The sequence below is a fragment of the Delphinapterus leucas genome, chromosome 20 (genome assembly GCF_059928025.1).
Source record: "Delphinapterus leucas isolate spDelLeu-1000000601 "Yukka" chromosome 20, BTC_Dleu_Yukka2, whole genome shotgun sequence".
NCBI classification, from domain to species: domain Eukaryota; kingdom Metazoa; phylum Chordata; class Mammalia; order Artiodactyla; family Monodontidae; genus Delphinapterus; species Delphinapterus leucas.
The window spans coordinates 18,148,383-18,161,171 of NC_143148.1; the positions used below are offsets into that span (position 1 = coordinate 18,148,383).

General features: G+C 44.6%; 1 protein-coding gene across 5 annotated transcripts in view; it reads right to left on the reverse strand.

Moving 5' to 3' along the window:
* Positions 1 to 12,789, reverse strand: part of GPATCH1 (G-patch domain containing 1) — a 43,930-nt gene that overhangs the window by 21,371 nt on the left and 9,770 nt on the right. For all 5 annotated transcript variants that reach the window (XM_089902945.1, XM_022585825.3, XM_022585824.3 and 2 more), the window contains 8 exons: positions 12,296 to 12,456; positions 11,601 to 11,698; positions 11,026 to 11,075; positions 10,077 to 10,319; positions 8,856 to 9,003; positions 5,511 to 5,590; positions 2,701 to 2,905; positions 488 to 784 (listed from right to left, as the gene is read on the reverse strand). In XM_089902945.1, coding sequence (XP_089759071.1) covers positions 488 to 784; positions 2,701 to 2,905; positions 5,511 to 5,590; positions 8,856 to 9,003; positions 10,077 to 10,319; positions 11,026 to 11,075; positions 11,601 to 11,698; positions 12,296 to 12,456 — 1,282 coding nt within the window. The remainder of the gene's footprint in view (positions 1 to 487; positions 785 to 2,700; positions 2,906 to 5,510; positions 5,591 to 8,855; positions 9,004 to 10,076; positions 10,320 to 11,025; positions 11,076 to 11,600; positions 11,699 to 12,295; positions 12,457 to 12,789) is intronic.

Here is a 12,789-nt window from a genome sequence, read left to right on the forward strand (position 1 = left end):
AGCAACCTCTTGCCTCAATCTTGCCATATTTACTTCATAGATCATAGAGTGACTTTTTCCCCATGTAATGGTTCAACAGCCAACTCTCTTTGTAAGTTAAATTTTAGACTATGATTTAGAGCTAGATGGTTAGGATCTTAAGATAGAGTGGGAAATGACCTTGTTCTCGTGGCAGGAAATGCAACCCTTACACAGAAGTCAAGCATTTGCAAACAGTAAATGGTCTGTAATTTAGCATTAGCCACTGCCAAGGCACACTCTCTACTTAAACTGCTATCTTTGGGACCCGAGATACAGAGAAACACAGACTGATTGTTCTTGCTTTCTCACGTCAAGAGCCAGGGCCTGAAATCTTTACAGTGTTCACAGCAGGGCAAAGTAAAACACTGCCAGAGCAGGATACCTCAATTCTGAATCTGGGCCTAGGGTCAGAACAGTAAGAACACTACTCCTGGCGACATGTGGGAGGCCCAGGCCTAGCACCCACCTTTCTGACCCTGTTTCACATTTACTAAAAACTCTTCATATCGTTTTTGCTTTTCTGGATCTTTTGCGAAAGGTTTGAAGTTGCTGGCTCTTACGGGGGCTGTGCCACCACTCAGTGCCATGTGCCAAGAGCAGTGGCCGACGTCTGGAGAGGAGGGCTGGGGTCTGCTGCTAGAGGCATTCTGGGCCAGACTCCTGGCCTTGAGTTGAGCTGCTTTAAGGTCAGTTGCCTGCTTCATTTCTTTGAGTCTCTCTTTATCTTTTTCGGACAGAAATTCTAACACTGAAGTAGGTGCCCCTAAAAAAGAAACAATAATAGCAAGAGATGAAAAGTATCATAAGACATCTATACTCACATATCTCTCTACATACATTTTCAATATCACAAATTTATGTAATTGGAGGGGAGTATTTTACATTTAGTGTTTCATCTGTATTCATACTATCCCTGTGAACTAGACAGTAATAAAATAATGACACACCTATTTTATAGTTGGCAAAAGTGGAGGTTAGTGCTTGGATGTTTATAACGCCAGTGAGTGGTCCTAGAATGAGGAACCTGACATCCCAGACTCCGGACCTCCAGTCTGTGGCAACCACCATCTCCATGGTCCTGCCCAGCACAAGCCCTGGCTCAGAGCACAGCTACCCATTGAACACTCACGCGTGTCACAAATGCTCACTGAGCGCCCACTGCCAGGCCTGGGGCTGGGAGAGTAACACAGATAAGGTCTTGCTCTCACTAGTGAGGGAGATGGACATTAAAGAAACCAAGAAGCAACAGCGGAGGACCACCACGAGAGGAGGACTGTGCGCAGAAAAAAACAGGGCGACCTGTGTGAGAGGGCTGGCCATGGGGGCAGAGGGAGAGCTAACTAGCTTAAACAGTGGGCAGGGAAAGCCTGGAAAGGCCCTCTAAAAGGATAATATCTGAGGTAAGTTCTAAGTAAAAAGAAGGAGCCACGAATTCCCTGGCGGTCCGGTGGTCAGGACTCCGCACTTTCACTGCCGAGGACCCAGATTCAATCCCTGGTCGGGGAACTAAGATCCCACAAGCCACACGGCGCAGCCAAAAAAAAAAAAAAAAAAAAGAGCTGAAATATGAGAGAAAAGAGAGGCAGAGGAAATATGAAGGCCCCGAGGCGGCATCATGGTCGGCAGGTTCAGGGGGCAGGAGGGAGGCTCGTGAGGCTGGACCACAGGGGGTTCAGGGAAAGTGGTGTAAACTGTGGCCTGAAAGGTAGGCAGGGTGGGGTCCACAGGGCCCTGTGGGCAGTCTGGACTTCTCCTTAGTGTGAGCAGTACTGGAGCGTTTTAGCGGGGGCAGGTGGGGAGTGATACATTTGGCTGCTGTTAAAGGGAACAGGCTGCAGAGAAAAGGGAAGGGAACTAAGGAGACCAATGAAGGGCTGCTGCAATGATCCAAGTGAGAGAATATGGGCGCTGAGACCAGGGTGGAAGCAGCGGAAACGAAGAGAAGTGGATGGGGTCCCCTCGCATGTTGAGAGTAGAGCTGAGAGGACTTGCTGAGGGAATGGGTAGGGAGGGGGAGGCAGGGAAAGAAAGGAGCTATGAATTAGGGTTCCCATGCTCTGGGCCAGGCAGTGGGTCACTGGTGGTATCATTTACTGGGAAGGGGAAAGCTGAAGAAAGAGCGACTTTGGGGAAGGAAGCAGGCGACCAAGAGTTCCCTTTTGGTCTGTTGTAGCTGAGGCACCTAGTAGGCTCCCAAACGGCAAGTCCAAGTCCACCTCTCATAGCGGGTCTCTCGGTTCCAGCCCACCAGGGGATTCTCCACATCTATCCATCCTTTCAGACACACTCATTCCTTTTAGGCTTTCAGGAAAAGAGCAACAGTACCCTTTTCCCCTGAGAAGAAAACAATACGTTCCCAGGCTGTGCAGAAAAAGTGAAGGTACACATGGCCCTAGTCTTTGCTTCATTCTTGGGACAATTATCAAAAGTCTGAAAACTGCTGCACTTAAGACTGGGTTTATAATTTTAATGACACAACTCAAACTGATGGTGGGAAAACAACAAGTAAAGGATGTGTACACTGCTAACTACGCCGTTCACAATAAACAATTTTATTCCCACAGTTTGGGAATACAAAATTATGTAAAAAATTTCAGTGGGAAAATGACTTTCCATTTTGATTTGGATAACTCAGATTATTAGAAATGTAATGATTTTAATCTTCTCTGTGGCACGTACCTTGAATAGGCGTTTCTCCTAGCAACTCTCCCCGCTTGGAGGCATTCAGTTGGTGCCTGCTATGTGTCCCTGGGTCATGTATTGGCTTTCCAGCTGACTCTGATAATACCTGAAGTAAGTGGGAGTTCTCTGAGTTTGCAGCCACCACAGGTCTGAAATAATGCACTGGTCGATAGTCTCTTGGCAGTTCAGGTGGTGGATAAATCTCACAAAAACAAAACAAAACAAAACTCAGAACATACAGGCTGCAAGGGGATCATGTTTCATTTAACCAAGAAAACTCATTACCTCTGCGCGTGGTTAACCCCACCCTTTCCCAGGCTAGCACCTGGCAGGGAGGCAGCACTGGAAACAGCCTGCCCAGGTGCCCCGCCAACATCCGTCCTGGATCTGGAGGGTCCCCAGAACCACACTGTTCTCGTGGCCATTTTAAGTATCACCCCGACCACTCTACTCAGAGATGCTAACACGCATGTTCTATATGAGAACAATAATGATAATTATAGTTACTACTACTGGCCCACGTGCAAAACTGGCCCATTGTGAATCAGGAAATTTAGAAAAGTATGATTCACAGCTTAAATAAAAAGAATAACTTTAAATAAGTTACTTTTAAACTCAGAATTCTTGGGACTTCCCTGGTGGTCCAGTGGGTAAGACTCCGTGCTCCCAATGCAGGGGGCCCGGGTTCGATCCCAGGTCGGGGAACTAGATCCCACATGCATGCCGCAACTAAGAGTTCTCATGTCGCAACTAAGAAGCCTGCATGCCGCAACTAAGACCCGGCACAGCCTTAATTAACTACTTAATTAATTAATTTTTAAAAATCACATGAGGTTTAAAAAAAACTTTTTTTTAATAAATAAATTCAGAATTCTTTTTCTGGTTATGTTTCAGCTCCAAATTGGAGTTTCTGGCCTTTTTTTTGGTCCAAGGTATTTTTCATTCAAAAGCTGACTGAAGTGAAATTGAAATACATTTGGGAAATTCAGGTATCAATGATGGTAGAACAGATAAGCTAAAAGAAAGTATTAGATATTTTTAAATTATTGCTCTAAATGGTCTCCCTTGCTCTTGGTCTAACAAACACATATTAATGGACCGTCCTATTTAAGCTGTTTTCTAGATTTTTCAGCTACCTGGAATTCTGAGCTCTGTAACCAGTGAAGCACTGAACACTCTCTGGCTGTGGTTCTCAGCCCCAGACGCACACAGCGCTCACTCAAGAGGTTTAACAATGCTGATGCCTGTGTCCCACCCCACAGAAAAGTCGGCTGCAGTCGGAGTTTCCCAAGCTTCCCACGTGGTTGTAAAGTGCAGCCTGGGGCGAGCACCTGGTCCAATGAAAGTCATGAAAGAGTGCTATTATCATTGTTAGGAAACCTCATTTTTTTATCATCTTAGCCTGACCACCTTCTCTGAAAAACGTTAACTCCCAAGTCAGCCAGCAAACACTCTCGTGTTACCATGACACAAAAAACCCCACAGGAGCATGGCAGATAGGAGGGGTGTATACACATGACTCTTCTTAATATCCGCCATCGGATTCAAAGCATTTCAATCCCTCTGCTAAATCACTGCTCTGTCTTGCCTCTGGATCCAAAGGCTGGGTTTTTAGCCACATATTAGAAAACCTGTCTCTCTGTGAAAGGCTCAGTGAACACAGCCCTGCTCTGAATCGTTCACACCCAAAGCCCTACGCCAGCGAGGAACCTCCAGTGCCCATATCTCCATTTACACGCTCTGCCACGACAGTGGATTTGTCTGTCTGGCACCCTTGACGAGCAGGACCTATTTGGGGGCCAAGACTTATTTAAACAGTTCTATTTACCCTTGAGTCCTAAGCTGAATGAGTACTTAACCATTTTTATGCTCCCTTTTCATACATGTAAAAAACTCACATTCTCCTTTAACATAATATGACATTTCTGGTAAATAAGAGCGGCTGACTATGTGCCCAACACTGTTCTGAACATATTCTGCTCTCTGTTACAACACATTAAGTATCACGACTCAACAAGTCAAAGCTGCTGTAATAACGTATATGGTTTCTCAGGCTGCACTGCTCCTGGCCTCCCTGCTTCTGGAGAACCACAGGCCAAGCCACAGAGGTACTTAACAAATGTTTGCTGAGTTAAAATCAAAAAGCCCATTAAAGTGTGGAACAATCTAAAACAAGGATGCCAAGGAAGCAAACGGCCAGGCACCCCTCCTGAGCTACCAGCACCCATGCTAACCTGTGAGCACGTGACTCTGTTGGGTGTTCAAGAGCCCCGTGGCCAAAGCTATAAAAACGCTCACAGAAACAGAACTACCTGCAAAGGCATGAGGAGTTCTCCCCAGGACTCGACCCACACGTTCCCAGCTTGTCTTCCCTTCCGCTCGGCGCAGGCATGGAGCCCAGGGAGCCCTGCCCACAGCAGCTAATGGGCTCATGGCGCCCAGGAGGAGCTGGGACCATGGGCTGACACGGCTCTTTGAAATTTTCTTTAAGTTACATTGCCCCTAGGATTAGATCAATTCCATTCTCCCACCAGCTTCTAATGTAATTCTTCCTTAATGGAAATAACCACTCACTTGAAGTTCGCATTTAAAAGATCGGCAGTTAGATGTTTTGAACACGATGTGGCTACTGACTGACATTTCCAATGCAGAATGTGTCTCCCTGGATAATCACTAGTAACCAGACTGTTGCTTGCTGTTAGCAGAATTTATTTATCTTTTCAATTGTTAATAAAATAACTCAGATTACACAGCAGCAAATACTTTAAGTGCTAAATCAGTTTAAAAAAAAAAAAGAAAAATCTTACTTCCTTAGAAGATAAAGGTTTAGAAGCCAAGGAAAATCCATCCAAAATTTTGCCAACGTAGCGAAGCTCTTTCTCTGATTCTACAAAATGATGTCATTTGATTAATTCCAGAGGCAGAGAAACTTAGAATAAGACAAAAGACCTCAGTTTTTTATCTCCGAGAATATAAACACTACATGTCATAGTTGCAATCAGTAAAAGGGAGGAAAGAATGGCACGTAAAGCCCTCACACCTCTGTTGACTCAGTGACTGGCAGCCCAGACCACACCGCTGAAAAGGCTGTCCAGGTTAACAATGGCACCTCAACATCGTTATTTAGAAAAAGTACGTACGGTCCTATGCTAAGGGGCACCAAAGAATATACTCTGTAGAGTAAAAGATCTCAAGTAAAACCATCAAGAGAACAAGTATGGATAAAAATAACTTTGAAATAGTCATTTCTAAAACTAGGTGAAGAACCATGGGGACATGACCTCCCAATTTCTGTAGCAACCATCCAAGTAAGGCACAAAAGGCAATACAACCAGGTCAGCCTGTAATCTAACTGTGGGACCAATTAAAAGGTGCTTTTGTCTTTTTCTCAACTGAAATTCTAACAAGAGATAAAAGATCAGATCACTAATTCAGGATATGACTAATGCCCTCTAACTTGCAGCCAGGGATGATCTATTGGTTGTGGAGACAACCCCTTTGATTCTCAAGGATTTTCTGCACATAGAGGTTATGTCGAAAATCCATATGCATGAACTGCATTTTCTGTTGCCAAAAGCCCATGCTACATGACCACCAGCACTTACACAAACTTGGTGTTGAACCCTGAAGCAGGCACGGCTGCCCGCAGGGCAGGTGGCACTGAGGTTTTCAGCCGCTTATAATGCAGCACTGCCCTGTAACTACCCTCCCCACAATCTCATTCTTTGCACTTCAACTGACGTAGAACTTTTGGACCAGCTTCTGGAAGTCCCTAAAATTCTGTAGGGTAATATAGGATTAAATTACATTCTTCGAATTTTGTATTCTTTTAAAACCCAGCAATCTGGGACTTCCCTGGTGGCACAGTGGTTAAGAATCCGCCTGCCAATGCAGGGGACACGGGTTTGATCCCTGGTCTGGGAGGATCCCACATGCCGCAGAGCAACTAAGCCCGTGCGCCACAACTACTGAAGCCCGCGAGCTCTATGGTCCGCGTGCCACAACTACTGAAGCCCTCACCCCTACAGCCTGTGCTCCGCAACAAGAGAAGCCACTGCAATGGGAAGCCCGCGCACTGCAATGAAGAGTAGCCCCCGCTCACCGCAACTAGAGAAAGCCTGCAGGCAGCAACGAAGACCCAGCGCAGCCAAAAATAAATAAATAAATTTATTTTTTAAAAAACCCCAGCAATTTCACCTTTATGAAGAAGTAAACAAATGTCTACAAAGAGAGAGCCATGAGAATACTATAGCCCTACTTATCATGGAAAAAAAAACAAGAACAATTTAAAAATCAGCCGTGGAGACTGACTACGTATAGATTCACTCAGTGAAAAACCGTAAGGTCAAAACTATAGATGTTGTGACCCTAAGGGTAGGAGAGGGAACTGTGGCAGAGAGGCCGTGAGCAGAGGGTGGGGACCTCAGAGGGAGGCACCAACCCAGGCTTGATGCGGGAAGGCTGGGATTAATCAGCCAGGGCAAAGGTGTTATACAAAGGAAAAGCCAAAGATGTGGCTGAGAAGGCAGATTTAAATATGTATATTTATTATAGGTTAGTAATTATTATAAATTAATACATTATATTAATGTTAGTAATATAGTATGTGTGTTAATATGTTGATATAGTTAATGTAGTAACGTGTTAATATAATCTATAATATTAATTAATATAACGTTAATTTAATATAATATTATATATCTTCTTTTAAGTTATAAAAACAATACACAGTCTTAGTAGAAAAATCTGAAAATATAGGTGAGCAAAAGGAAGAAAATAAAAGTAGCCTAGTTTCCACCCAGAGATAACATCTACTAACGTCTGGGTGCACACCCGCCCAGCACCTCGTGTAAAACCCTGGGTTCTTTTCGTGGCGATGGTGACAGAGGCCGCTCACACTGGCAGAGTGCTTGCTGTGTGCCAGGCACGTTCTAAGCCCTTTACGCACGTTAAATTTCCGTGGGATAGGTAAGCCATTGCCGTGCCCATTGCCCAGGCAAGGACGCTGAGGCATAGAGAGGTTGAAGAGCCTGCCTAAAGTCACAGCTGATAAATGGGGAGAGCCAGGATGGGAGCCCAGGGAATCTCTCTTCACAGTCTGTGCTCACAGCCATTAAGCAAACTAAAGACTGTTTCTCACCCGCTTTTTTCTCTTCTAGAAGTGTAAAATTGGCATCATTTTGGGGAGTGATGCTTAGATTATTTAGATGTATTTTATAAGAGTCAGGTCAAACTTGATCTGACTATAGCTAAAAACATCTAAATAGATTATTTTATCTGAACTCTCACCTCCTTACTTTAAGTGGTTGTTGCAGTAGGTGCCATTTACTCAGTCTTTGAGGCAGGTACTATGCCAAACCTGTGATGCCATTTAATCCTCACAGTGACCCCCAGAGTGGATTTTATCCTCACTTTACAAGTGACGCCCAGAGAGGCTACAAGCCTTGCCCATGGTCATGAAGCTGGGTAGTAGAGAGCTGGGATTCGAATCTGGGTCTGATTGAGAGCTAAGATTGAAATCCAGGTCTGACTGAATCAAAATCACACGCCATTAATACCTACTGACTCCTTCCTATATCTTTTCTGGAAAGAAAAACTGAAATCCTACTTAGAACCACAGAATCTGAATCACTATAAGACTCTGTTGAAATTCCAGGTGTGTCAAGAGATGTTCATCTCCTAGCTCAACAAGAGCCCCTGAGGAACCAGATAAGTTTAAGTGATGAGATGAGCTGGGCACCAATCTCCATTTTGCAGCAGGCTCTCTGTGTACCTACCACCTGGTCCCCATGCCTGACCTCCTGACCTGCTGCCTCAGTTGACCTCCTTTGGCTACCTGCCCAGTTCCTTGAGCTGGGAGTGCGTCCCTCTGACCCACTGTCAGCTCTGACCTGCAACACGAGCAAGCACATGTCCACACACTTGCTCCTTCCCTGATTCCAGGCCCCTCCCTCCTCCCCACTTGACTCTGTCTTGACAGTTGGCTTTGGCCTTGAACTGGTCTAAATCCCACTTCCGTCTTACTTCCCACAACAGGACTCTCTTATCCCCACTTGTTCCTCGCTCTGCATCTTTGACCAACAACTCCCTGCTCCACGGAGGCTAATGTCCCAACACTTGGTCTACCATCGGTTGCGGGTCCATGGAATTACCTTTCTGATTTTTATATTGCCTGGGTGCTGTCCAGCCATACAGTCCGTCTCCAGGCTCCTCATCCTTCAAAATGGTATCATACTTGGATAGAGTTTCCGTGGCATAGATATCATCGTCTTCCTCTTCCAGGGCACCTACACCAAAAGCCTTCAAAAGCAAGATTTCACACTGAGCCATTATAGGTGTTAGCATATGCCTGCCTGCACTGAAGGATAAGGCTACTATAAGGATGTGACTGATCAGACCACATTAGCACTTCAAGATCACCAAGAGAGAAGCGAATGGGAGCCCCAGATTAACACAAGTATCCAAGTCTTTTGGAAAACAATGACCAGAAGTGAATGTCATGCCTCCAGCACTGCAGCTGTCCTCCAGACTCAGCAGCAGCCACGGGTCTGGGTCTTAGTGCAGGAAGAGGAGTGGAGAAGACACCCAAGCAGCAGTGCAGGGGGAGAAATGGGGCCTCCAAAAGGAGAAAGGCAGAATGTTCATCTACTGAACAACACGGTCTGGTGCCAGCGCCGGTGACCAGGGTCTGAAGACCGCCGCTACTCTAACGGCTGCTAGAAGAACTCCTAATCTTTGTGGGAAATGGCGAAGAACAAATATCACTTTTTGTTAAAAGGATTGGAAAAAAAAACATGTGAAGGAAAGAAAAGGTACAAATGAAATGACAAAGTAGCCATCCTCTGAACTTATTTTAGGAAAGAGACTCTGAATCAATTTGAGAAGACAGGCAATCAGGAAAAGCTCTCCATCTCCTCAAAGGTAAAAAGCAAGTCTTTTTACCAAGGCCCCTTGGTAAAAAGTGAAACTTACACCCAGGTTCTTGACTTAGGGCTTGCAGCACTAGGAAAGAGTTGGAGAGGTAGTACAACTTGGACCTGAACTTGGAAAGGCAGATTGTAATTCAACTATTAAATAAATCAAAGAGGTGAGTGTGGTTTTCTGCTCAGCCCCGCAGGGGTGTGGGAAAGCAGTCTTCACTCCTCACACACAAACTCCACCGGGCACATTAGGTCACAGGGTCTCAGGAACACATATTCAAATTAGGACGGTGTGCTTTACATGTCTTCAGACAAGCTCCTAAGGACAATACAACCACTTTAAGGTCTTCATTTAGTCAACGAATAATGAGTGCTTACTATGGGGCTAATATAATACAGCAAGAATTCTCATTTGTCAATGGTTCCCTGTTTATAAAACAGAAACACTTTTACCTGGCCTGAAATTCCCAATTTTCTTCCTTTATTCACTCCAACATCTCCAAGAAGATTGTTGGCACCCTCGGGTCCACCACTAAAGAGACTAACGTGTTCTCTTGAAGTTCCAAACAGTGCTTGGTGGGGATCCAGGCCCTTGTAAGCCAGTCCATGTACATTATCTTTAGGTGTGAAATCCACAGGTGTGACATCTTTGGGTGCAAAGGTCACATTTTCTGGCAAGTAGTCATCATCTTCATCCTATTTTCAGTGTTTCAAAATGGAATGAAGGTGAGTCACTGCCTGGTGTAAAGCCTGTAAAATACTATTTTCAAATGCAGTGATTAATTCCAAACAGAACAATTATCATACTTTCGTTTCCACTATTACAAATGACTAAATCAAGTCCCTGAACAAATGATACTAACACGAACAACTTCATTTTTTTTAACCTTTTTTTAACTGAAGTATAGTTGATTTACAATGTTGTGTTAATTTCAGGTGCACAGCAAAATGATTCAGTTTTATATATATATTCTTTTTCAGATTCTTTTCCATTATAGGTTATTTCAAGATATTGAATATAGTTCCCTGTGCTATACAGTAGGTCCTTGTTGTTTACCTATTTTATATATGGTAGTATGTATATGTTAATCTCAAAGTCCCAATTTATCTCTCCCCCTTGGCCCCCACTGCTATCCCCTTTGCTAACCATAAGTTTGTTTTCTAGTTTGTGAGCCTATGTCTGACAAACAACTCCATATTAAGAATCTGAACAGACTTGGGACATCTATGGGGCTGGCATGTTGCTAAATACATCTGACATAATGAGGACATTTTTAGGGTATGGGTATTTCCCTATAATGTGATCTGACTGATTTCTAAAATTTTCCGAACCTAAATTTCACGCTCAGAGAGTAACAGGTGCTACTGGGCCAAACTGAAGGTCAATCATCCCATACAATACCTCAGAGCCTCCAGGGGGTAATGCGCAGCCATAGATTTTTACTCCAGGATCTATAAAAGAGATTTCAAATGCATTAGTCAGAGGTGACTAAAATTATAGGAACCTGATTCACTGACACTCTTCCGCGGTAGACGGCTGAGCCTGTAAAAGACGCTACAGCTTTAGAGTCGGACACTGACCACTCAGGGATTGTTTTCCACCAGCCCCTGCCCCACCTGCACTCTGGCAATGATGCACATGGTGAGTAACCACTACTGCCCAGAACCACTGAGAACCTGAGAGAAAGTACTGCTGCCTCCAAGAGTTCACAGTCTGGCTGGGGAGACCAAGCAACAGGAACAATAGAAAATAATCACGTTAAGCTATAACACAGTTTTGGCAAAAGTAGGAACAAGAACTTTCATATGCTGCTGGTGGGAAGGTAAACTAGTACAATCCTTCCAGAAAGTTATGGTAAATTACACACAAAAAAACCTTAAAATACGTGCACACCGCTTGACCCAGCAATCTTACTTCTAGAAACATGTAGTCATCAAAAAGTCTGCTGTAGAGTTAATGACAATCAGTACACGTACCAGATTTCTGTCGGCGTGGTCTTCTCTTTACTCGAGGACCAATTCCTTGTCCTTCTTTCCAACCCATTTTTCTTAGCAATTCAAAACCAACAGATAACCTAGGATATCAAGGCATTGAAAATGAACTTCTTTTTAAAACACTAACGAACAGTAGGAAATAAGCAGCTCATGTACCTGTCATGCCTCAGCCCTTTCCCCCATCCCTATTAGAACTGCATGGCCCTGCTGTTCCCACCACAGCTGACTGGACCTGGGGAAGCTGATCAGATGCCCCCTCTCCCAGGCCTTTGCGATGGGCACATAGATGCCAAGCATGTGGCCTGGGAAACCATGATGGTCTGAGGCTGCCACAACAGGCCACATACCCAGGAGCAGAACAAAGAAGTATGCAGAAAGAGGGCAGAATGAGGAGAGAGCCCTTAAGGCTTGTGAGGCAGGGGGTGGGAGGGAAGTCACCCCAGTTCCTAATAGCTCTCCAGCTGCCATGAGCCCCACTAACACAGCTAGTGTCTGGAGCTCTAGAGCACTCCATGTGGTAACAGCGCAAGGTCCTTTTGGCAAAACCCCCTTTTGTACTCAAGCTAGGCTGAAAGGGCTTCTCCTACTTGCAACCAAACTATCCCTAAGTAAGATCATCACACACAGGCAAGGCAGTGATGCCAAGATCAGAAAAGTCAGAATTAAACTCTTCTTACTTTGCTGGTGTTATGAGGTCGTCAAGCAAAGTGGCGCCAGGAATAGGGGCAGTAGCTGCTGCTAACTGCCTGGCCTTTTCTCGTATTCGATCTTTGGCTTTAGAAGCAAAATCATCTGTGGTAACAATCGCTTTAGGTGCTATCCCAAATTCACTAAGATCCTTAAAAAAAAAAAAAATTCAAACAGAATTACTTACATTATTTGGAAAGTGATTAAACATGATACATTACACAGCTCTATTACTTTAAAAAAAAAAAAGTTAAAACTATGATTGAGTTAGGGATCAGCAGAGCAGCTGATTTACGCCCTGACTTTGCATAAGCTAAGGCCAGTGCCCAAGGACAGGGGCATGACAGTGGCCACTCAGCGAAGCCACAACAGGCACTGCCAAGCTAGGAAAACAGGAAGTAAGTGCTCTGTTCTTTGTTCTTCTTGGACAGTACCTCAAAGGTCAGTGTGAAGGCGGAAAAGGTCTTGGAGGCACAGTCAGCAA